This window comes from Varanus komodoensis, unplaced genomic scaffold (assembly GCF_004798865.1).
Source record: "Varanus komodoensis strain SLA01 unplaced genomic scaffold, ASM479886v1 scaffold3, whole genome shotgun sequence".
Taxonomy (NCBI): Eukaryota; Metazoa; Chordata; class Lepidosauria; order Squamata; family Varanidae; genus Varanus; species Varanus komodoensis.
In genome coordinates, this window is record NW_025335761.1 from 31,694,788 (window position 1) to 31,720,926 (window position 26,139).

The 26,139-nt window shown below is 39.7% G+C and overlaps 1 protein-coding gene across 2 annotated transcripts in view; it reads right to left on the reverse strand.

Moving 5' to 3' along the window:
* Positions 1 to 26,139, reverse strand: part of BAZ1A (bromodomain adjacent to zinc finger domain 1A) — a 91,036-nt gene that overhangs the window by 7,282 nt on the left and 57,615 nt on the right. For both annotated transcript variants that reach the window (XM_044436685.1, XM_044436686.1), the window contains 13 exons: positions 25,559 to 25,705; positions 20,504 to 20,599; positions 20,153 to 20,377; positions 18,497 to 18,662; positions 17,399 to 17,509; positions 16,223 to 16,347; positions 14,401 to 15,021; positions 11,563 to 11,726; positions 11,314 to 11,465; positions 7,173 to 7,321; positions 6,403 to 6,471; positions 4,076 to 4,323; positions 3,735 to 3,964 (listed from right to left, as the gene is read on the reverse strand). In XM_044436685.1, coding sequence (XP_044292620.1) covers positions 3,735 to 3,964; positions 4,076 to 4,323; positions 6,403 to 6,471; positions 7,173 to 7,321; positions 11,314 to 11,465; positions 11,563 to 11,726; positions 14,401 to 15,021; positions 16,223 to 16,347; positions 17,399 to 17,509; positions 18,497 to 18,662; positions 20,153 to 20,377; positions 20,504 to 20,599; positions 25,559 to 25,705 — 2,503 coding nt within the window. The remainder of the gene's footprint in view (positions 1 to 3,734; positions 3,965 to 4,075; positions 4,324 to 6,402; positions 6,472 to 7,172; positions 7,322 to 11,313; positions 11,466 to 11,562; positions 11,727 to 14,400; positions 15,022 to 16,222; positions 16,348 to 17,398; positions 17,510 to 18,496; positions 18,663 to 20,152; positions 20,378 to 20,503; positions 20,600 to 25,558; positions 25,706 to 26,139) is intronic.

Below are 26,139 nucleotides of genomic sequence, written 5' to 3' on the forward strand. Positions count from 1 at the left end.
GAAAGGACAGGAAGGGAAAGAGGGGTGGGGGCCTAGCTTTATATGTCAGGGAAGGGATAGGATAGAATGCAGCACAGATGGGGATTCGGTGGAGGCAGTCTGGGTGAAACTTGGGGGTTTTGACAGGGAAAGGGACCTGAGAGTGGGGGTATGTTATTGCCCTCCAGGTCAACTTGAGGCCCTGGATGATGGCCTGACAGACCAGATTCTAAGGATATCTCCGGGGAGGGACACAGTAATCATGGGAGATTGCAGTCTCCTAGATATCAGTTGGGAGACTCACTCAGCAGTGACAGCCAGGTCATGTCGCTTCATAGAAGCTATAGAGGGAGGGTTTTTCACACAGAGGGTCCGAGAAGTGACGGGGGGGGGGGGAACATCCTTGACTTGGTCTTGACCAACAGGGAGGAGCTGACAGATGAAGTACAGATTAGGGGAGTTCTGGATGCGAGTGATCACTCCATCCTTTGCTTTGAGATCAGGGGACTGGAGACGTGCAGCAGGTCGAGCACTAGAAGCTGGGACTTCAAGAGGGCCAACTTTGGCCAACTGAAGGCCAGACTGGGGAAAGTCTCCTGGGATAGGTTACTGGAAGGTAAGCGAGTTGAGGAGGGGTGGATGGCACTCAAAGGGGAGATTTTGGAGGTGCAAGCCTTGCCGATACCTCTAGTTAGTAAGGTGGGGAGGTGAAGGAGAGCACCGCCATGGATGCAAAAGGAGGTGGCTAGAGGGATTAGACACAAGAGGAACCTCTGTAGGAAATGGGTACTGGGGCAAATAGACAAAAGGGTATACCGGGAGGGGGAGGCCCGTTACAGAAGGATTCTTTGCAAGGCTAAGGCTGATTATGAGCTGAGACTTGCAAAGAATATCAAAAGCAACAAAAAGGGCTTCTTATCAGCATGTAAATAGGAAGAGGAAGGGGAGACAAGTAGTGGGACTGCTAATTAAGGAGGAAGGAGATCCAGTGACTGATACAAGGGAACAGGCACAGATTCTAAATGACTGTTTTGCCTCTGTGTTCTCCCCAAAGCAGGTCGGGGGAGATCCACGGGGGAGGTTAGATGAGGCTGGGGACTTAGGGACACAGTTTAGAGTCACCCCCCTAGAAGTTGAGGGGCTCCTCAGGGCATTGGATGTTACAAAGGTGCCAGGCCCTGACGAGTTACACCTAAGAGTACTTAAGAGTTGGCAGGGGTTCTCTCACACCCACTGGCCTCCATTTTTGAGGCCTCGTGGAGAACAGGTGAAGTTCCAGAGGACTGGAGGGTGGTGTCAGTGGTCCCAATTTTCAAAAAGGGTAGTGGAAGGGACATGGGGAATTACAGACCAGTTAGCCTTACGTCCATTGTAGGAAAAGCAATGGAAAGGCTCATAATAGTGAGAGATCTAGTGATGCTAGATAGGGAAGGGAGGCTGGCAGCCACACAACATGGCTTCCACAATAACAGGTCCTGCCAGACAAACCTTGTGGAATTCTATGACAAGGTTTCGAAGTGGCTAGATGGAGGGGATGCATTGGATGTGGTTTACCTGGATTTCAGCAAGGCCTTTGACAAAGTGCCCCACAGTATCCTGGCTGAGAAACTGAGGAGTTTGGGGATAGACCAAAGCACTGTCTGATGGATTGGGGCATGGTTGACTGACTGAAAGCAGAGAGTAACCATTAGTGGGGAATCATCGGGATGATGGCCAGTAACAAGCAGGGTCCCCCAGCACTCTGTCCTGGGGCTGATCCTGTTTAATCTTTTCATCAATGACATGATGGGGGCAGTGGCCACAACTGAGGAGCAGGTACTCCAGATCCAAAAGGATCTGGACTATGGAAGTGGGCAGGAGACAACAGGATGGCGTTCAATGTGGATAAGTGCAAGGTCTTGCACTTGGGGCATAGGAATAGGTGTCATAAGTACAGGTTAGGTGACAAGTGGCTGGAGAGCAGCACTTGTGAAAGGGACCTTGGGGTACTTGTTGACTGCAGGCTAAACATGAGTCAGCAGTGTGATGCAGTGGTTAAGAAGGCGAACGCCACCCTTGGTTCCATAGCCAGAAGTGTGGCTTCTAGATCGAGAGAGGTATTACTACCACTCTATACGACTATGGTGTGCCCACAACTGGAGTACTGGGTTCAGTTTTGGGCCCCTCATTACAGGAAGGATATAGCCAGGTTAGAGTGACTGCAGCATAGGGCCAAAAGGTTGGTGGCTGGTTTGCAGGGGATGCCGTATGAGGCGAGACTGAGGGAACTGGGTCTCTTCAGCCCAGAGAGGAATACAGGAATGTGAGGGGATGTCACATGGAGATGGGTAGAGACCTGTTCTCCCCTGCACAGGAAGGCAGGACGCGCTCCAACAGAGCAAAGCTCAGGGAACCAAGGTTCCATTTAGATGCCAGGAAGCACTTCCTGACAGTTAGGACCCCGAGGGTATGGAATGGACTTCCACGGGAGGTGGTTGAGGCCCCATCGGTGAGGATGTTCAATGATAGGCTAGACATGCACATGGTGTGCATGTCATGAATGGAGCCGGCTGGAGCCAGGGACCAGACTAGATGGCCCACGAGGACCCTTCTGACTTGCTCTGTCTCTATGTTATTCCTTTATCCATTTTTTCCTGAGATCAAAAAATCTGGCTTGACAGCAGATTATGATCTCCATTTTGACAGCTAGGCCAGCCCCTTGAAAGTGCCTAAAGCACCTTGGGAGTGGCTGTCAGTGGTGATTTTTTTTTTTTTGCAAGTAACTCATGATGGACATGTTCATCTGTCGGGCAAACTGTGGGTTGTGTGCAGAACAACCAACCACCATGTTCCACCTTTCCAGCTAGATGCACCATTTGCAGCATCTTACAGAATTGTTATTGTTGTATTGTTATCCTATGTCTATCAAGTGATATCAATGCCAATGGAATCTATTTCAATGTCAGCTTGCAACAACAAAATGTGGGAAAGTCAAAGGTGGGGTAAATACTTCTGCAAGGCAATACTTCTGTAAGGAAATAGGTGAATGACAACAGCCTTACTAAACATGTTGAAAACATCCAGACAGTTATTAGTTTACTTGGTGGAAGAAGACTTGCATCAGACATTTCATAGCCATCAGATTAGCAATTCTAAAATGGCAATATATTTATTTGATTTATATTCTACTTTTTCATGCAGAAAGCTTAAAGTGCCTTACATAATTCTCCTCCTACTACTCCTAATATTATCCCTACAGCAACAACCCTGTGAGGGCAAAGAGTCTGTGACCCCAGTTAGCTCCATGATTGAGTGGGGACTAGAACTTAGATCATCTGAGTCCTAGTCCCATGTTCTTAACCACTACTGAAAACTGAAAATTAAAAGCTGCTTGACAGATAAGGGTTACATGTCAGAGAATTCATCCTATCTTTATGCATCCAGGTGCTGCTCAACCTAGGAAGCTCCCTATATTGAGTCAGAGCAATGGACCATCTAATTTAGTATTGCTCCAAATTACAAGTATCTAAAAGTAGATCAGGGCATCTTAAATACAGAGCACTTTTAAAATACATTAAATAGTTATAAGATCAAGATTCTGTACAAATTATACGGAACTATTTTGGGAGTGGTTTCTCTTGCCTGTTTCAATGTTTGTTTTATATGTGACTTGTTGACTGATTATCCTCTGCTACTGAGCTCAATGGAGATGTCCCTGTGGATACAGGAATTTTTAATGCAGCTTTTGCATAGGATTAACTTAATTCCCAATTTACCTTTTTTCATCATCTTCTTGAGAATCAGAGTTATCTCCATCATCTTCCTCTTCATAATCATCTTCCTCACTTTGTCCAATTTCCTCATAACTGGTTTCATCATCATCATCTTCAATCTGTTCTTCTGCCTCTTCATCACTTTCCACAGAAGGCCTTTGTCGGGATGAGAGGCGCCTAGAACGCTGCTTTGGTCGACATTCTGGACAAAACCAATCTCCATCAGGAACAGCCTGACAGAGAACCAGCATCCATTAATAAAATATAATCACTATTTAAGATAAAATATGTAAATATTCTGTAATATATATATATTGTATTTCAAAAATAAAATTCCTAGTTACCTTGAGCTTTGGCCTTATACAGTAGATATGATAGCCTCGATCACAGCTATCACACAGCACCATGCTTTCAGCATCTCCTTTCTTTCTGCACATTTTGCAGCGAGCATTAAGGATGGATTTTGACCAGATTATACTTCGTTCCAGTGTTGAGAGGTGAAGGAAGATTTGGGACAGGCTAGCAGAAGAAAGCAGTGATTCCCTCCAGCGATCCAGGACTGTTTTATGTAAACGACCACCATCATTTGTGTCTTGGAAAGAAAGAGAAGAAAAGCATTGTTACATTCTATATTCTATACACTTATCCCATTCCTCATAGAGTGAAATGTTCAAGTTCTGGCACAACCAGTGTGACAAAAAGCAAAACAAAACCAAACCAGCACTGCTAAAATAGAATCACACTGGCTTTTACAAAAGGAATTTATGCTTAACTGTCCATTGTGAATTATCTGTGTATCAACCCACACACCGATGGAGGGAAGTGGGGTGGGAAGAGGGGGAAGGGGGAAATCTCTAATAATCATGGAACATTTGAACTCCCAAAACATTTTTAATGAAGTCTCTCAGAGGCTAAACTTAGTCACTGGATTAGGATGACAGACCCTCTTATGAATCAGAACCTGTTTAAAGAACAGGAGGTAGAGAGTAGGAACAGATGGACAATTCTCCCAGTCGAGATAAGTAAGGAATGGAATTCCTCACATATATTAATTGGAGAACATTATTTAAATATCTGAAGTAGTGAGGCAGGTTTGCTAACTCCACCAAAATTACTCAGAACTGTGAACAGCTCTTTCCAGTTGGGATAAATGGGTAACAAAACTGAAAATGAAATCCAGTCTAAGTGGGTATAAAGTTATACTCACTGGGTTGGGGGGAGTGGGCATCCTAGCCTCATATGGTGAGCATGTCGTGAGCGGAGCTGGCTGGTGCTGGAGGTCAGACTAGATGGCCCAAGAGACCCCTTCTGACTCGCTCTGTTTCTATTTTCTATATTTCTATATACATCAGAGGGTTCTGAATTGGTGGTAACTTTCCAAGAAATAGATCTTGCCCTCAGTGAAGAATCAACTCTTTATAGAAGTAGTGAAAAGGGGATTGTTTTAGAAAGGGGTGAAAACTAAAATGGTTTGTATTGTAGTGACTTTACATAGGTCAGCTGCGTAACCACATTCAGAATACAAATTCTAGTTAGATTATTTTAAGGATACTGTAGATGTGAAAAGATGCAGAAAAGGTAACCAAAATGAAGGTTTGTGGCATGCTTCATATGAAGAAAGGCTAAAATGTTTGAGGCTTTTTAATTTAGAAGAAATGACTAGGGGAAGACAATTCAGGGAGACCTAATTTAAAAAGAAATAACAGGCGTGTGGCCCTTCAGGGCCAGCAGTTTATTACGGCCTAAGTCCTCATGGACTACAGTCCTCTTGATCAGAAGCATGAAGTGTTTTTGAGTGTTTCAGGTAGAACACAGAGTTGGGTGGAGGAAGAAACTGTAAACAGTAAAACTAGATGGAAACTAAATGCAGGAAGTCTAGAGATTGACAACTGCATCAGTAATAATAGCCATTCCCATAACCATTATTACTGAGAACATAAACACCCTGGCACTAGGCAAGCTAATTAACATATAGCCTGTTCACCTGGTACTAAAACTGATGAACTGTAATTCAAAGTTCCCTTATCTCTCTCTCAGGTTTCTTTGTGCCATAATAGCCACTAAGTTCACAGTTATTTCATGAGACTATGCTTAATTCAGTAAAAAAAGATGCTTCAAGTATATATGAGTAGGATGCTACAACATCTCTTCGATAAGGGCTTAATTAAGTTTCCAGTTGTCTAAGGTGTAATGCTGCTAATACTCCTCTCCTTCATATGTTTTGACAGTGTCCAATTATATCTTTCATCCTGGAGAAGGTAATCATTTCAATAAATCTTGAAATGAAAAATTTGCTAATATTTAATGAGGGGAGGGAGGGAGGATAAGGCACTGAGCTAATTTGAGGTTGTATGGTTGGATATCAATCCAAGCACAGATATTTCTGTGGGATCTGCACTTGTCCTTTTGCATATATATTAAAGGAAATACAAGTTTGGTGCAATTCATAGGTCAAGATGCGGAAATCAAAGCAAATGTTTGGTAAAATATTTGATCCTTAACCTCTTTATGTACGCTCTTCTTTTTTCAAAAAATTTCAGTTGTGATTTTGAGGCTTCAAAGCTGCATTTGTTATGCTAAAAAGGTGACTGGGGGATTGCCATGCCTTATAAATCTATAAAAAGTGAAATGTAATTTCCAAGTATATTCAAATAGAAGGTCAATATTTTACCAGACTGATCTTCTTCTTTCTTCCTTCTTTTATCTCCTTTTTGGTCTCTCTTATTTTGTTCTGCATCACCTAGTGTTAAATGCATAGAGTTATTTCAAACTTTGGTTTGGAAATAAAGGCAACTTTTCATCAGGAACCTCACTCTATTTCTCCAAAACTAAGCAGATTACATAGATATAGGGAGAGAAGGATAAAATAGTGTGGCTGAAAACACTGAAGCTTTTACTTTCACTCCAGTCACATAGAAGTCCTTTAAGTAATATTTTATATTTTGCTATACTTCAATATTTTTGGCTCTATTTCATAAATAAAGTTTATTCAGAGTTACACCATAGGACACATGCCTCAGCAGGGTGTATCAGTACAAACGTAAGTGTAAGTACTCTTCCAAATTATTGATGATAGCATGAAACAGAATACAATACGAAAATTTGTTTCCTGAAAGTACTGTTTCCCTTTTTATTCTTTTCAACACTTGAAAGCTGAACACTTTAGAATCCTGGGTTCAGGGCATAACAAAAACTTCTGCACCATCCATCCATCCATCTTTTGTGAAAGGTCGATTGCTTCTATGTCCCAGAGGTCACCTAACCCAAAAGCAACAACTCCAGTGTGAGCATTTCCATTTTTACAGGTTGCCAAGTGTAAAAAATTGTTTTGTATAGTAAATAGACAATCTGTTAACACACACCCTTTGGACCTGGACTATTATTTCCTTAATAAATCATGTTCAGCTGAGTAAGCACAGCATCCTAGAAGCTGGTATTTACCAAGTGGGGCTTTGAGGAATTTGCGTTCAGTGCCTTGCTGTATTTGCAGCAGTGCTGATGCCAAGTAATGGACTGCATTATTCACGGGCTGTGGAGTGCTCGTATTAGTTGAAGCAGTGCTTCGAGGTTCAAGTTTGAGTCCAATCAATCTATAAAAATGTTTAAAAATATAGTTATAAAATACAGTTTATGAAGGTAAGGGCAGGAAAGTAAAAAATTCACAAACTAGCATTCCATTCTTTGCAAGTTCCAATGTTCCAGTTCATAAGTAAGCATATACACAACTCTGCGTTAAGATATTTGTTTGTATAGTATTGCAAACATGGACACCTATATGAACAATTAATATATATAGCTAAATGAATTTATATAGTCAAAATAGTATCAACACTTCTGGATTCTGGGCACAATGCATTGGCAAGTTCTCCTGCATAAACTACATCAAAACAAATGAAATTGGAATTCTCATTTATTTTAAGTGCTTTGCACCCTGAGAAAGGTTTGAAAAGAGCGTAAACTGCAAAATTAAATGTCCTCTCAAACATATGTATTCCAAGAGCCAGAACAAGCATGACAGTTCTGCACAAGATTATTTTCTTACTCCAGTTCCTTCTATCCAGGTAACAGTATATAATCAATAAGTACACATTTATGCACATTTGGTATACACATATTTTGATACAGGAACCAGCAATTATTCACAGCTTCCCACTATAAGTACATTTGACAAAAAAGTGCACTTCTGTACTTATTCATACTGCATGAGATATGTAAGAAATTTTGTGTGAAGGAGATCTCAGCAGAGCAGCTAATGTTCTTGAAATCAAATCCCCTATGCCTGCAATATGTTGCAGTCAACACAACTTTGACAAAATATCACCAAAAATATACATACATACAAGCAATGATTATTGTTGTAACTGCCCAGAGAGGTTTGGGCTATGGGCAGTATAAAAAGTAATAATAACAGTAACAATTACTACTACTACTACTCAAGCCATCTGAGCCAGCCATATAAAAACTGTTTTCACTAAAATATTACATCAAAAATAGAAATAGAACTTTGCACAGAAATAATCAAGCTACACTCTATTATCTTGAGCTTCCCAAAATAGTCTAGGGTTATAGCAGAAGAGTAACACAGATACACATATAAACACACAAATAAGATACACAGAACTAGAGCACTTGGAAATCCCATCAAGCAAATTGCCATAAAATCAGAATTACAGAATACTCACCTTTTTATAATCTAAAAAATTCATTTTTTCCAGATAAAATTCTGAAACCTTAACATATTGCTTTGCCCACCAAATATTACACAATTCAGTTTAGAAACTGATTTGTAGCTGCATCCTTCATCACAAAACTTCCACCGAGCCAGAGTAGATTAGGAATGGGGTATATTGGTCTGATCTGGGATGGGGAATGTGTTGCTCCAGATGGTGGTCCTCAAGTCCCATAATCTTTCACCTTAGAGTATACTGCCTAGGGCAGATGGGAGCTGCAACCCAACGAGAAGGACATACATACCCCACCACTAAATTAGATTATCTCCAAGGTTCCTTACAATTATTAAATTATAATGTCCATCTTCTATTTTATATTTGAGGACATTCTAAGTTACAATACATCAGCCTTCCCTAACTTGATGCCCTGTACATATACTGGACTTTAGTTCCATTAACCTCAGCTCAATGATCAGGAATGCTGGGGTTTGTATTCCAAATGTCTAAAGGGCATCAATGGCTGGAAACTATACAATAAATAGCATCAGTATTAAAATAGTTGTGTTCTTTGAATTCCAAATGACTAATGTTAATTTTAGGACTATAACATTAAACATTAGTTGCATTAGTATTTTCCATAGATAAAGAAACTGCATAATAGGAAACAGAGATTTAGAGATGTGTCTTGGTGCTTTTGACTGCAGCAGATCAAAAGTCCGGATAATGTGCATATTTTTGGTACTTCAAAACTACAAGCACTTATTTCACAGCCAAGTATCACATTAAAAACTTGGAATGAAATGGAAGATTCTCTTGAACTCATACTTCTGGTTTTTTTAATCAATAAGAAATCATTTGTCTAAAAAGCCTATGTCACATACCAAAATCAGAACAACTACTGTGCCCATTTTCCCTCTCAAAAGGAAAAAAAAATGTTTTTTAGAGGGAATGTTTTTAGAAATGTGTATGCTAAAAATCATTTATACAATGCAAGGAAATAGTCCTCCCCCCCCCCAAAAGGGGGGAGGGAAGGAAGAGAAGTGGTGGAAAAACCACCAGTTTCTAAACACTGTATGGCTTGCATCAGCAGGGCCAAAAGTGTGTAAGCAGCTGGGGGCTGTATGTTTGGCAGGTCCTGTGCTTCTGCCTGCTGCTGCACAGGAGGCTTTCTGGTATGACTTATCCTCTGGATGCAAAACCCAACTACAAAGACTCTAAGGAGAATGTTGGCAAGGAACCATCTGCCTAGCATTCCAATATGCAATATGATTAGTTCTCCCTAGTCATTCAGAGCATGGCCTTTGGGTGCTGTGGGGAGGTGTTGCTGTTCTACCAGACTGCTGCTTTTCATGTCAGTGCCCACTTAATTAAGCCTAACTGGCTTGTGTGGGGAGAAAAGAAAGGCAAACTGTAGTTGTGATCCAGGGAGCAACACTGCTTCTGCCCCATAGCCTGGGATTCTGGAGACTGAGAGAAACAAATATCAAGTATGTCAATGCTTTAACTGCAGTGTAGGGGGGTTTCTAGTTTTTCAGTCCTTTAAGAGCTGATTTGTGTGTTAAGTTTGAATAGCATTGGAGCTTGGCCTTCTCCATAATCTTCCCCTGGTCTGTGCTGCTCATACTACTGAAAAAGCAGCACAGTGGCACAAGGGAAGAGATCCTCCTCTCCAGTGCTCACTTGAGAGGCAGAAACATCTGAAGAATGTTTGAGTGGCACAATGCCTGTATTTAATAAAGTAAAAAAAGACGTCCTTTTAATTAAAAGAAAAAATGCTGACGACTCAGGCACGCCTCAACTCTCTGTGTGGGTGTCTATTTGCATACATGTGTCTATTTATATATATATATATATATATATATATATATATATATATATATAGAGAGAGAGAGAGAGAGAGAGAGAGAGAGAGAGAGAGAGAGAGATGCAATGTATGGCTGTGAAAGCTGGACCATAAGGAAGGCTGAGCACCGAAGGATTGAGGCCTTTGAATTGTGGTGCTGGAGGAGACTCCTGTGAGTCCCTTGGACCACAAGGAGATCAAACCAGTCAGTCCTAGAAGAGATCAACCCTGACTTAAATACTTTGGCCACCTAATGAGAAGGAAGGACTCCCTGGAGAAGAGCCTAATGCTGGAAACGATAGATGGCAAAAGAAGAAGGGGACGGCAGAGAATGAGGTGGCTAGATGGAGTCACTGAAGCAGTTGGTGCGAGCTTAAGCGGACTCCGGGGGATGGTGGAAAACAGGAAGGCCTGGAGGAATGTTGTCCATGTGGTCGCGATGGGTCGGACACGACTTTGCGACTAACAACAACTATATATATATAGAGAGAGAGAGGGAGAGCGCGAGCGAGCGAGCGAGCGCACACGAGTGCGCAAGCATGTGCCTCAGTGACTTGGTTTAGACATCACTGCCCCCTGCTCAACTGCCACTTTGCTTTACATCCAGCTTTGCAAATAACCCAGGACTGTCCCTTTTCTGGTCTTTGTTATGGCACAGAAACCCAGTAATCTAGACTGTTCAGTGTTAAACAACCTAGAGTTAATCAATCCAACACTCACGCATAGTTTATTGTTGGGCTAAAAAAACTTTGGGTTGTTTAGAGTGCCAGGTTTGCAAGTTATGAGAACAACTGGATATAAAGTGAAAATGACAACTGGATGGAAGGCAGTGCAGTACTCATTCAATTTTGCAGGGGATATGTATGCAGTTGAGAGAGAACGAGACCTAGAATTTCCTGCCACAGCACAAAGGTAGCCACAGAACTTCTCAGCAGACCAGAGAACTGCAGCCTTGGTCAAGAAGTTAAAGAAACCATCCTTTGTTGAATTAGTAAATGTAAAATGAAATGCAAGCAAGCCATCCCAATATTAACTGAAAAATATGTCTAAATTAAGTTGAAGATACTACCTGTCTTTTGTAATAACTCTTGCTTGATCATCTATTTCCATCTCTCCATCTTCAGTCAATGATTTTATTATACCATTTTCTTTGTTTTCCTCATTCAGCAGCTCATACTGACCATTTTCTAATGCTGTCCTCCAAGTTTGCCTGTCCATTACCTTTAAAAACAATACAATTTAAAGAAATTGTACCAAGTCCAAAAAATCTGCTAGTCCTGCAGACACCAATCTCCATAAAATACAAAGAAAATAATACCTTAATGGAGCCCAAAGTTCCTTGAAAGATTCTGTCTTCAATGTCCAAAAGAAAATCTCTCAGTCTCAATTCAAGCTGTTTTTCTGCAGACATTAAAGGTACATCACATGCATTCTGTGTTTTTCCTCGTCCTGGATGTGGCTTGCTTTCATTTTGAGGTTTCTCTGTAATAGGATCCAATAGGTCAAAAAACACTTAAAATTTAAATGACCAGAAGATACAGCTCCTTCTAACCGGAATTTTTCTAAGCCGTGTACTAGTTTTGCTGTTAACAGCTTTCCTCACAAATAAAGATCACAGTCACTAAGTCCAAATCCTCATTCTCCTCAAAAAGAAAGTTTGACTGTAATATGATAGCAGTAGGAAGAGATAAAGAAAGATAGCATCACAGTAGAATGCTATCATTTTGCATATAGTGGCAATTTACTTTTGTTCGCACAACATGGGAACCAGTTGTCTGAGGGAGGTCATAGGATATGGAGGATTCCCCCTCCAAGGTCAGAGTCAGCACTCCAACTTCAGAAGTGGGGAAATATGACCCCCTCCCCAATCCTTTCATAGCTAGCATGGAAAGAATTGTCATGCCTGAACTCCAAGTTGAGAAACTCAACCAGAGAGGGCAAAGACGGGAATTTCAGTGGGCAGAGAAGGGAGGATACTGAAGAGACCATGATACAAAGACGCTTCTACCCACCTCCTTGTTGCCCTCTCTGAAGTTCCATCAAGAGATGGACTAAAAAGTCCATCTAGCAAAAGGAGGACAGGAAGATCTAAAGGGGAAGAGTGCTTCTGCGGGTTCTCCTGCCCTGTATTGGATGAGTGGAATTTTCCAACTGAGGGCAGTCAATAGGTCTGTGCCCTAGAATAGTGGGTTTAACTCAATCCTGGATATCTACCAGTAGAACAGAAAACAGTGGCAAAATGGTTTGCTCCTTCCCTCCTACAGAGGCTGGAGGGGGAAGATGCTACAGAGGGGAAGAGAGGAAGGGGAATAAACAGTCTGCTCACATGACACTGGATTTAACTCTGCATATTTACCAAATTAATTCAGCCAGCACTGTTTAATATTAGTTTTCTGCCAACCTCTAAGTTATTGCTATATCAAGCTACATTAAATAGAAACACTCTAAAAATATGTCTCAGTTCAATATACTTTCATATTATTGGTAAGTTATAAGTTTCATTTCTATACAACATTACTGATGTAACTGTTGCTTAATTTTTTACTCTTTTGGTTCTTTGCGCTTTTCACTTTTCTCATGCTTTTACTTTGTTGTTTTAGGGCATAATTCTATGTTGTTCATCCTCAATGCATGTAAATCCTTGAACATGGAGATATACATGCATCCAATAAAAGACATATGGAACTGTAGGAGTTTCTGCCTCCCCATACCATATAGATGGTCATTTGCAGCTAACTACGAGATGAAGAAGATGACGATAACTATGCAGATGAAGAATTGCAAAGGAGGAGAGATCAAGGTGGGACAGAATTTGGATATGGTGTAAACCGTTGGCCCCAACCTCCTTCCTTCCCCACCCCGCCAACACACCCCTTTAGCTCTCTCAAGAGGTCAATTTCTGAGCTTAAAGAAGTAGCCAGTGACGTTCTTTCCATGCCGGGCAGGGCAGAAGCTCTGCATTCAGGGACCCAGGGATCACAGGAGGTCAAAGGACCTCAGAGCAAGGACCTCAAATAATCCTATGGTCTCACAGACAACATTGGAAAGGAAAACTAACATACATTTTTGAAATAAATAATGTACCACAGAGCATAACTTTTGTGGCAAGGTTTTGAAACAACTTAGGCTTATCCATTTATTGCAGTGTACATTTTTATACATTATGGACACAACCCATTTGCCTTGCAGGTGCAGCACTCATACATGGAGAATTCTACTGATTGACATGGAACACTGAATTCCGCTGCAGACCTAATAAGGTATGCATGAATAACATATCCTAAAATGAAATAAAATTAACAGATGCTGTGTGGTGTAGTAGGACTTAGGAGTTTTAGGTTCTAGATACAACAAAGCCATGAAGTTTACTGGATAAATTTGGCCCAGTCACTAACATTCAGCCTAAATTATCTCACTGGGTTGTTGTGAGATTAAAAGGGAGATGAGTAAGCCAGTTCCTTTGGAAAAGAAGAGAAGCAAGATACAATGTAATAATGAATTAATGAATACAGGCTTCTATTAGGGCCACAATCTTAAACCTCTGCCTATTTTTATTGTGAGAAATGTCACTGAATAAATGCTTAAAATCTTGTAATACACTGTAGCTGTTTGTATAATGCAACCACCTGTTGTGGGTTATTTAACTCATGAGGCTACAGCATGTGTGGAAAGCATACAGCTGCCATGCTTAATATGCAACCCCAGTTAATATGGATTATGTGAGATCTACACCTGTATATAACTCATTGTCTGTTTTTGGGTTATGTGTGGTTTGTTTAACACTCACTGGGTTGCACAGCAAAGAACCCTGATAAGAAATTGCACATTTCAACCTGGGGCCTGCTAGCACCATAGCTTGTCATGAGTTAAATAATCCACAACAACCCAGAGCATGCTCTTTGGACCAATCAACCTGAAAGAATCCGTTATTGCAATGAACATACAGAATATAGGGGTTGTTTTAGGTTTGCAAAATATTTTCCATATTTAATTTTGAAAGAGTTGGCAAAATCCATGCAATATACTAAGCAGAAAGAGTACATGAAAACCATGCTTTTCTACAATACAAATGAGCTTACTGTTAAGAGAGGAAGAACAAATGAAATCTGCAATAGCCAGTGGTTACTAGAAAAGTCAGAAAAACTAAATTATTTACCTGAAATATGGAATTTTTCTACAGGAAAACTGTTCAGGTGTTCACATATTCTGTCCTTTTCCTGCATAAGAATTTCCTTTAAGGCACTCTCCCTGTATCCTCGAGAATTGAGAGCCACTAGGAGTTGGTCCACTTGTTCTTGAGAACTATAAAAACACCACCGGTTTGGCTTATGTATTGGTTGTGACACTTGTACAGTAGCACTAGCATCCAAATCTTGGTGAGTGTTAGAGGTAGATTCTGTTTTTAAAGATTCTCCAGTTTTGGTGGCTCTCAGAGATTTATCAGGAGTATGGGCCTGTATGTTATTTTGAAATGAAGATGGTCTAGGCAACAACATGTCTTCTGTAAGACCAGAATAATCTTCTTCCACAAATAGTCCTGGAACAGATGGGAAAAGCCAGTAACGTCGGTATAGGCGGTCACGGCCTAAAGGAGAGATGTTGGTACAAGCAGTGGCTTTCTGAATCTTGTCAATAAGTTCCCGTTCTTTAGCCTGCTGCTCCTCTTTTAAACTTTGTTCCTCCTCTGGAGTGAGTAGTTCACACTTTTCACCAGTAGTCTCTACTTGCCTTGCAAGTTCTTTAAAGCCATCATGTACTCCTTTTCCTGAAAGAGGCACTAGTATACAAAGTACAGAAAGCTCAGAAACAGGCACACATTTAACAAAAACACAACAATTTCATGCAAACAATAAAGTATCTAAACTGTTCTGGTCAAAAGTACATTTTGTATACTATCAACCATCACATGACTTTAAATTATAGACAGAACTTCATTCACAGTTTTTACATGAAGATTCTTCTGCATATCACTGAGCCAAAGCTAATTTTATTATACTTACATCCAAGGAGCTGTACACAGTGTAAAGGTTTCTTCTTGCTCCCCTCTTTATTGTTAAAATAACCCAGGAAGAACTATTAGGCAGAAATACAGTGACATACACGTAGTCTATTTATGAGCTTAAGTGGAGATCTGAACCCAGGTCTCCTTGTTCTGGTCCAGCATTCTGTCACTTTATCATGCTAGCTCTCTTTATTAATTGGCAGCATGAAATTTAAATTCCTAGTGAGAAAGTATGTCGTCACTAGTAAGTTAACTATCAGATATGTGAAAAATAGATTATAACTATACTTCTGAAAGAAAAAAATCAGGAGAACCTGCATCTGCAAGTCACTGAAACAGGAAGAATGACAAAGTCCTATTATAAAAATAGAATTACAATGTGTTCTGAAGACAGGCTTAAGGTGTAATCCTATGGATGTTTTGACAGGAAAAACTCCTATGACCCATGTCGACTATGGAATGCTGGAAGTAGTATGACTTTTTTCTGTCTAAACATAACAAAGGATTGTATGCTTAATTACTTTTTCTAACATTGCAACTTTATTAGATTTTCTTTAAACGCTCACACAAGTGCACACATCTTATCTAAGAAACCACTTCAATTGTATGATCCTTTCATGTTAAGAAAACAGGAAAAGCAGATAGTAACTTACAAAATAAATTCAATATAGCAATGGTATAAAATATAGCTCACTTCATACAAAAGTAATCAGAAGAATGTATCTTTCAACATGTGGAAGAAAATGTTGTTCCTCAAATACAAGCTTTAGGAAGCTAAGTAAGCTTACTTGCAACAAAGCAACCTTAAATATCAAATTAGAGTGATGAAATGATTCATTCATCAAATATTATTCAAACTCTTTACAATAGGACGAAAGAGTTAGTGTTGAAGTTTCAGTTCTATTCTTGTCTTCCATTAAAAATTCTACAAACAAGAACTTGCATCAATATAAATCCATATAAAAAAGGATTTTACCTCCTCTTCTCTTTTTGTTTTGTATTAGGTCATCCTCATCATCTGTCATACCATCTTGGTCTTGTTCCTTTGTATCAGCACCTTTACTCTCTGTACTTGTATCAAATTCTTCCTGTTCCCCATCTCTGATATAATGTAGACACCAGAAATTGAGACAGAAGTTCAAAGAATCATATGGAATTGCATGTGTACCACACATGTAACACATTTTAGAGCATATTCTGAAAAGTTGTACCCTGCCCATCTGTGCACTACATACAAAAAAGAGATATAAAATTACTGTTCCACAATTATGAGGGAAATAAAGCTTTGCTATGCTCACACGTGCACACTTATTGGAAATCCAGGTACTGTATATGATGATGTATATGGCAGCTCGCATGTAAGAGATCAATATTTTGGGCTGTTTGTCATATGTCAGGCATATAAGATGGCCCCCAATTTTTGCTTCGCTATTTCCAGTTTCAAGGGTCCTCTTATACACTGATAATATACAGGTATACCTCTAACAAAAAAGAGCAAATATCTCTAGAAAAACCATGAATATCTTTAAAGTCTTCACATCCTCTGAGAGACAAAACATATGAGAGAGGCTGGCTAGTTCTGAGACAGAGTGCGGCAGCCCCAAAGAGTCCCTAGAGATATTTGCGGTTATTCCAATTTCATGGGGATCCTGCAATTTCAGACATCCACTAGGGGACTCAGATCCTATCCTCTGTGGACATAGGGGTCCTACCGTTTGCTGAAATTTTTTCACCTGGCATATAAGACAACCCCTGATTTTTGCCTTGCTATTTCTGGTTTCAAGGGTCAACTGATATGCTGATATATTCAGTATCTGTCAAAAATTGCTTTTGTTAGGTCAGTTGTAATTATTCATCTTGTTTTATAATACAGGTTTATCACATGTATCACATTTAAATGTCATCCCTTATGTATTTTAATACAGGATCCCATGCACAGTATAAAATAGGAGACATATTTAAGTATAGTTATCTTTCAGCTTCGCATTCCTTTGAGCGTACCCATCAAGTATTACAGGCCAGACAGAGAGTGATAATTTGAGAATTCTTTGAATGTACCTGTTATCAAGTACATTAAGACCAGCATGTCAAGGAGCCCAACTAAGCATTAGAAAAGCAATAAAAATGAACTTTAAATAGCTATCAATCATACCCAACAGATACTTCAGTTGCAGGATTTTTCTGCTGTTCTTTCAATTTCTCCTGTTTCTCTTTCATTTTTTGTTCTTGCCCTTTTAATCTATCTTCTTTTCTCTTGCGGATTCTGAAGTTACACAGTATTAACAGTATGTTAGTTTCAGCATGTAGTATTCTCAAATATTTTCTGTAATTATATCATGCTACAAAAGGAATGGATTTCCAGGATTTGGACTTTAGTACATAATAAATAGCCTTAAAAATCATCACTGATTCTCACTCTTAATGGGGAAAGACTGTAGGCTCAGTAGTAGAACACATACTCTGCATGCTAAAGGACCCAGTTTCATTTGAGGCAGGGAGAAAATCCTGTTTGAAACTGGAAAGCCACTACCAGTCAATCTAGACCATGGGTCCTCAAACTACAGCCTAGGGGCCAGCTCCGGCCCTTCATGCCCTTTTATCTGGCCCGCCATGCCCATTTGGACCGTGTGCGTGCCCATACACACCCGTGCACCCACTGCCGCCCACCTCACCCCACGCATGGTGAGGCAGCGGTTTGCTCGCTCGGAGAAAATGATCTCCAAGCAAGCAAGCCACCGCCTCATGCGCCCGCCTCGTGGCACGTGCCTCCCCTCCCCTCACTGCATGTGCCCGCATGCCCCTCGCCTTGCCTCGCCACACTCCCGCCTCAGCTCACATGCCCACACACACCACCCCCGCCCCCTCGCCGGCCCACACACTTCGCCAGCACCACCTTTCCGGCCTGCACCCAGCACTTTCAACTGGCCCCCTGGTGAAAAAGTTTGAGGACCCCTGATCTAGACAATTAACTTGCATTGGTATAAGAGAATTTTCTATATTCCCAAGTGGAGATTGTGAATTCAAAAATACATTTTATCTTGAGAATTAAATAACATACTGTAAATATTGTTTGCAATGAGGAAAATTAAATTAATCTATATGGTTTATGACCGAAGAAACCTGCATAGATACTGCATAGGATACTACATTTCTAATAGGTTAGCTTTTTAAATATTAGATGCTATTCTTCTGGAAAGTGTTACAACTTGGCTTTATCTTGATCATATATGATCCTCTGTGCTCTTCACACCTTGCTGCTGCAGCTTCTCTTTCTCTGCGATGCTGTTCTGATTTTAATTCTCTGAATTCTTGTTTTGCCTGTCGCAATACATCAACAGAGTCCTCAATAAAGTCCCGAGTAGAAACAAGAGTCAGAAGCTTTCCACAGAGAGCATGAAGAATCTTCATCTTCTCCCCTAATAAAATTAATTTAAAGGTTGATGCTTCATTTCAGAAATCAGAGGCCTATTCTTTGAACTGCTAGTTGGTCTAATCAATAAGGCAAGATCTCTCTCCATAATCTGCCAGATCATAAGAAGAGCCATAATGGATCAAACCAGTAGTCCGGCATTCTGTTCACACAGTGGCAATCCAGCTGCCCACAGGATCCCCCAAGGAAGTCTATTCTATCCTGAGTAGAGCAACCCCCTCCTGCCTATGTTCCCCAGTCAACTGGTGTTCATAAATACACTGCCTTTGATTATGAAGTAGCATACTAGTAGTCACTGATAGCCTTCTCCCAGATTAATTTGTCCAATCCCTTTTTAAAGCTGTCCAATTTGGTGGCCATCAGTATAGCTCATGAAAATGAATTCCACAGTTTAACTATGCACTGTGTGAAGATGTACTTCAACCACCAATCAGTTTCATAAGACGACTCCAGTTCTAGCATAACAGGAGAGGGACACAAGACTCTCCCTATCTACCTTCTCCACACCATGTATGATTCTGAACACCACTGTCTCCTTTTACTTGCCTTTTTTCTAGGCTAACCCGGAAATGACAACTGGTTCATTAAACCACACTGTGAACTATAAATGTGGGGTGGGGTGGAGAATCAATGTACTGTATCTCAATATTTACTTATTTTTCTGGCCAGGGCGACTTTTCTTTTCTTTCATAACTTTTCTTTTATAACTTCTTTTATATCGTTTATATTTTTTTATTTATTTCATATTATTAATTTTAATTTTATATTGTTATTCTTATATTGTATTGTATTTTATTGTGTTGTAAGCTGCCCCGAGGCTTCGGCAAGGGGTGGCATAGAAATGTTCTAATAAAAATAATTATTATTATTATTATGTCACATATAATCTTGTTGAACTGTGTGCACATGAACCTCTTTGTGAGTTGTTTTCCTATCTGCACATAGGTCCAATCCAAAGAGTAATGCAAAGTGCACTATGCCCTAAGGGATGTTCGACCTTCTGCCATATGACAAGCTAGTTGAGAAACTGAGGGAACATTCAAAAGTAATGTATGATATGACAAAGGAATCTAATCATAAAAGGAAAAATGGAACAGGCACAAATCCCACTGCATATACATTTGGACAGTCCCAGAATAGTGTTTTGATCATATCCATTAACTCTTAGGATACTATCTGATATAAATTCCTACAAGAAGTCACTCTTTGAATTTCCACAAAATTAAAGCACCAGCCTAAACTCAATCTTTCTTTATAAATTAATACTCAGCCCCATGTACGCCCTGATTTTGCTTGCAATATTTCTGGGCATTTTATGCAGCATTTCCACAACTGCTAATGTTAGTATGTTAAACTTCTGTGATTATGCTTCAAGCGCCTCAAGCAAGGGTTTTTGGTTTTCTTTACTTTGTTCCAACAGACATTTCTTATTTTGAGAATCAATTGTAACATGACAAATTCATCCAACTGCATTACCTGATGATAAATCATATACTGAGGTATACGAGAGTTTCTTCAACAACCCAGGATTGCTCAATCTTAGCTCCATACAAGCATCATCTGTGGCATCAAATCCTCCTCGTTTCTGGTAACGATATTTAGCATTGGCTGATGTTACATCTGCACCCGATGCTAGGATATGAAGTCTAAGAATCTCAGAGAGGGTGCAGCTATCAAGGTCCAAGTTTTTCAGATTGCAACCTACAGTTAACAATAGAATGAGATTAGACTATTTGGTTTTTAAGAATATTTTGTAAACAATATGAATTAGACATTTTGTAAAATAGAGCAAAACAATGTAACAAAAAAAGTGAAACCCAGACATACCCTGGTGTAACTGGGGCCATGCAGCTGCCAAAGTTGCAACTGCAGATAGTGCAGATTTTGTGGGGTCTGCATCTTCATCCAAAGCCTCTGTTAAATCTTTAAGGAAATAAAGACTTTATTCTAGTGTAAATTAAACTTGCATTTGGGAGGTGAAGCAAGCAAGCCTTTTTAAAGCAACATATAAATTCAATATTCATGTAAGCCGCAGTGCAACAAACAAATGCATATTACCAAAATGCCAGAGAAAGCATGCAACACTCACTAAAAGCTTCTTGCACTGAACACAAGCTGACTGCAAGAGTACAAACACACACATGCAAACAAGGACCTTGTAAAAGAGGTTTAATGCAAGCAGTCAGGCAGTATCCTACTACTACATTCCATATAATGATTAAGCAGTACAAGACCAATAGAAAAAGATGCCAGCAACCAGTCAGTACTGATCTGCCATACTGCACAAAGAGATCCCATATTTCACACAGTTGATCAGAGATGCACACCAATAAGCCAGCTCTAAAGCAGCTTTCAGGCAGTTTAGATGCAGCAACATCAAGGTTTCCCAGGGGAACAAAAACACAGATATGTCCACATATCATACTTTGTCACTGAAGAGACACCAGTACTTGTTGGAGAAATAAAAACAAACACTAATTAGGCTCAGATCATACAAAACTAACAATAAGCCTATGCGAATCATTTTGCAGCATCAACAAGTAACTGTGACCACTTTCGTAAATACAGCTACCTCACGTTAACAAACCTTAACGCACTTTAGATTTTTTCCCTGTCCTTATGCAGAAGTTAAAGTGACAATGCAACAAGAATAAATTCTCTTTCAAGACAAGATTTCGTATTCTGAAAATATTTGTTCATGTATTTTTCCAGATGGAGATCTCTACCCTTACTCAAAATAACTGTTTAATGAGAACTATTACATCTCCACAAAGCAGACTTGAGCTATCCTTGGCTTAAACTGGAAACAACAGTTGCCACGTGTAAAAGTTAACATGCCTGCACCTGATCTCCTAATCAAATAACTGCCTTTTACTTTTATTCATATGAAAGGAGACTAACAAACAGAGTAAGATAGAGCAGAAAAGTATGAGCATGTGACCAATTTGCAAGACACACTGTAGATAAAATCACTTATACCTGTTTTGACCTTGACACTATAGCTGGTGCAGTTTTTTGTAGTTTTAGTAGTACCTGTTTGGTTCCCGTGGATACTTTTCAGTTTGTACAGCCAAAGAATATGTACAGGATTCCTAGAGAACTAAGACATGTGCTCAACACTTGCCCTTCCTTGCTTATAAAATCTGACAGAGGAGAAATTGTTAAGTGGGTCAAGGAGAGATTATTGCCTCTGTACAAGAAGGAATGGCTCCATCAGGCCTAAAAGAGGCATTGAAAATAAGTTTGTCAAATAAGCATCTCCCTGCATCCCACTGCACTGGAGAATATCCAGGCCAGCCAATGTACAATATTCCATTTCTATATTCCAACATTGAGTTCCTAGGTAAGGTGCTCGTGTGAATAGTAGCAATTCAAATCCAGCTTTTCTAGATTATCTGCTTCCTTACGCACCATATTTCCTCCTAGCGTCTACTGCCACCCCAGTCCAATTAAAATAGCATTCCTTGTCTGTGCTGTCCTTCTGCCTGCTTGCTTTTGCTACCTGACCTTTGCTGCATGTGCCCATTGGTGGTAGGTCCTTTGTATGTGTATGTGTGGGGGAAAGTACCTTGTGACTGAGCTGTACATGAACAGAGCATCTGAAGAAGGAAAGCTAGCTAACATGGTGCAATGTTGGAGGGAGGACAGAGGAATCCATATGCAGATAGGGCAGAGAAGGAGGAAGCCTGTACCATGGAGAGAAAGTAGAAGAGATGGGCAGCTGTGACCATGGGCAGGGAGTCAGGGCAGGGTGGAGCCACACACTGGTACAGCAAAAAGTAATTTGGATCCCCCCTCAACCAAGTAATGAGTGGTAGAGTCTGCCCATCATGCTAAGACACTCTGCAAGAAAGCCATGGTGGGTTGGTTGCTTGTGGAACAACCCACAGTACACCCAACAGATGATCAGGTTTGCTGTGGATTAATCTCCTGCTCCTCCTCTCTTGGACTCCCAGCTGATATTCCAGTGTTTTTTGGAACAGATTCTGCTTTGTTCTCCTCCAAGTGCTACCTCTTTTTGTTTGACATTATTTGGGGTGTGGGTCAGAGCCTCAAAATTGTGCCATTTGATTCCTATTTTTTTCTGGTGGTTATGTTTATGACCCTTTTGTCAACCTTTTGCAGGTACATGAGTAAGTACGTACAGCTTTTTGAAATATGCAGTCTTACCTGGTCATTGCTTTTGTCTGCTTCTGCTGTCAAAGGAGAGTCCCTGCTAAAGTTACTGTGGTTGCCTGATGTTCTACAAGCCAACATACCCTGAGAAGGCAGTAGAATGGGATGGCATGAATGGGGCCAAATTGGGGGTCAGTGTAAGTCTGTTGATGCCCCATTTGCTCAATCCCATTTTCTTAGGTCTAACTGGTTTTTTTTAACTGTCTGGAAAGTTTGCACATTTTCAAAATGGCTTATACATGCATATTTAATTGCTGAAGTATTAAATTGAAGTATATCAATATAATTTCTACCCACAAAATCTTTATACAGTTCCCTTCATTTATTTCTGAATCATGGAATTTGCATATATTGCTCAATTTTAAATTGGACACATTTTCCAGAGTTACAAAAAACACATTAGAGTTGATAAAAGTGGACAGAGCAAATGGGGCACCATCAGGACTTATACTGACCTCTAATATTGGCCCATTCACCCTGCCCCATTTAGACACCTTCTCAGGGTTTTTTTGTTTCATTGTTAACAGCCAGGGAACCCCAGTAATTGGAGCAGTAAACGCTCCAAGAAGGAGCCATCAAAGAAGGTGGGGGCAATATATCACCCCTTGCTGGAGTAGCTATAGACCTGGGAAGAGGTCAAAATGAGAAGAGCATTGTGAACTCTCAGTTCACCCTTTGAAATCTAGTGGATTACACTGCTAAGGGGGAGATCTTGTCACTAATACCTCTTCGGTGTATCTACTTATCAACTGCCATCTTTGTCAACAATTGCATTTAGCTCTCTCTGACATCAACCAGGAAAGACTACGTATCAGACAGTCATACGTTCACACTTATACCTGAGAAAGACCAACAAAAGAAAAAAAGACATTTGCACATCCTTACAGAGTCAAAATAAGTAAAAGTAGCATAGCTTAACCACATATTTCTTTTGTGAAATTATCCCCCTAGGCCTCAATATCCTCAATTGTTATTGTATTGCTTCCAGAGAAGAGATCGTTTAATGGAGCACTTGAAAGTATTTAGGTTAGACATATTCTGAATCTGCATGAAATACCTCAGCATCCTAATTCTTATAGTTGCCAAAAAGAAAAAGGAAGAGAAGCAAAGCAAAGCAAAGATTTTAATCCAAGTTTTCCAACAAGGTGCCCTAACTCCTTAAACAGGCACCCATAAATAGCTGGAATGGCAACTGCCTTGCTCCGACAAACTGAAAGCCAGTATGGGCTAGAGTGAGGGAGTAAAACTTGGCCACGAAACTCAATGAGTGACTTTGAGCAAGTCACTGACCCTCAGCGTAATCTACCTAATCTTGTTGTGAGGATAAAATGGAGGTAAACAGGAAGACAACAATCTAATTTGCCTTGTAGTCCTTGGAGGAAAGGCAGACTATAATTTAACAGCTTCATTTTTTCACATGCAAAGTATTATATATTCTGGGCATTAGAAGCAAAATAATTAAAATTAACTGATGGACTTAACCTGACATCATATTTAAAAAAATAATAAGAGGACTTGTGCAAAATCACCTGCGTCATACTAAAATCTAAATGAGTGTTCTTCCAAACCCTGATAACATTTCAGGAGGTTGTCATCAGATATTATTAAAGCTGCTTCCTTGCTGTTTGTAATGTCTTCCTAAAGATAGATTCAGCAGTTGTTCTGAGCCACTTTGAACTTAAAAAGTTATGTCCCACAGCAGAATTCCCTGGGACAGAATTCAGCATTCATAATGCCCACATTCAGATTAACAGGAAAGTAGCTGTTCATATTTTGTTAATACATAATATTTTGTTATGACTAGTTTTTGCCATAATTCATGACACTAGTATTTATGGGTTGTATATCATACTGGTCCTTTCAAAAATGACAAACAAATGTGAAATGTTTTTTGAAAACAAATGTGACTTATGTTAGATTAGCACTGAATACAAATCTATCAAACCAACAACAGGTTTAATGTTTCTAAAAAAAAAAAATTAAGTGTAGCTCAATTTTTAAAAGTGCATTTCTGGACAAAATGATTGTATCTCTTCCTGACAAACGATTAATTTAGCTAAGAAGCGGGCTATCAGCATACATTCTTGGCCCAAGTATTCTACTAAGTATTCTAACTATGTCAATAACTTGATTTGCCACTGAAGAAAAAGAGAAAAACTGCTAAATGCTCTTTAATATGACAACTGACAAAAATTCTCATAACACCATGTTAAAGACAAGCTACCATTTGATGAAGTGCACTCCTGTCTACAAAAGCTCACATTACAATAAATATATTAGAACTTAAAGTGAAAGAGGCCAGTCTTTTTTTTTACTATGCGAGCTGAATGCAGAGACTCTTCTGGAAGTCATTTAGGTCACAGAACTGATAAAAGGCACATACTTTCTGACACTTCAGTTAAAAGTACCATGTACCGCCAATCCAAAATTAAACTAAAAATGGAGGACTTAATTTTGTGATTTTTTTAAAAAAATGCCAATACTGTATTCTTGAATTAAAAGGAACATTTGCCTTTTAAAAAAGACAAATAAAAAACACCAGGATGACCAAAGCAGCTTGCACCTAAAACACCTTCTCATTCCTAAACCAGTTATGTACAGTGAAGCAGAGCAATGTTAATTGAACAAATATTGCCATGCATGCATATTAGTATGCTTTAAGAAGCACAGTAAGTTCAGGTTTAAGAAGTACAGTTGAAGCCTGACCTTTGGTCTCAGCATCAGCTATTTGGTCTTTGGCCACTTCTTCTTCTTCTTCAGCCATTGCTTGAAAAATGGCAGTCAGAAAGAAAAACAGCAATTCACATAGTGGGCCTTCACTGTCATTTCCTACAAGAGCTTCCTCTAAAATTTCTATAAAGGATTTAAGAGAAAGTCTTCTTAGTCAATGTGCTACCATTATACTGAAAAGAAAAGTAAAAGCAGCTCCCCAACATATGATTTTCAAATTATTTATCAAGTTTTTATATGGGGTATTTTCAAACTGGTACAGGAAGAACAGTCGCCTGATTTAATAATTTATTCCAGTTAACAGAAATACATATGGATCAACTTTGCCAAAGGAAAAACTCCTTTTGTTTCAGTTAAGAGGAAATCTATGTGCAGCTTTCATTGTGCATAACCTCATAAGGCAGGTGTACTCCAATGTGAAATGAATGGGGACATTTGGGCAAATAAACCTTAAAAGCGTATGTCCAAGCACATCTACATTTCATAATTAGGGTGACTATAGGGAATATACAATAAAAGGCAAATTTAACAAGATACCTTTAAAAGAATGTCCTTAA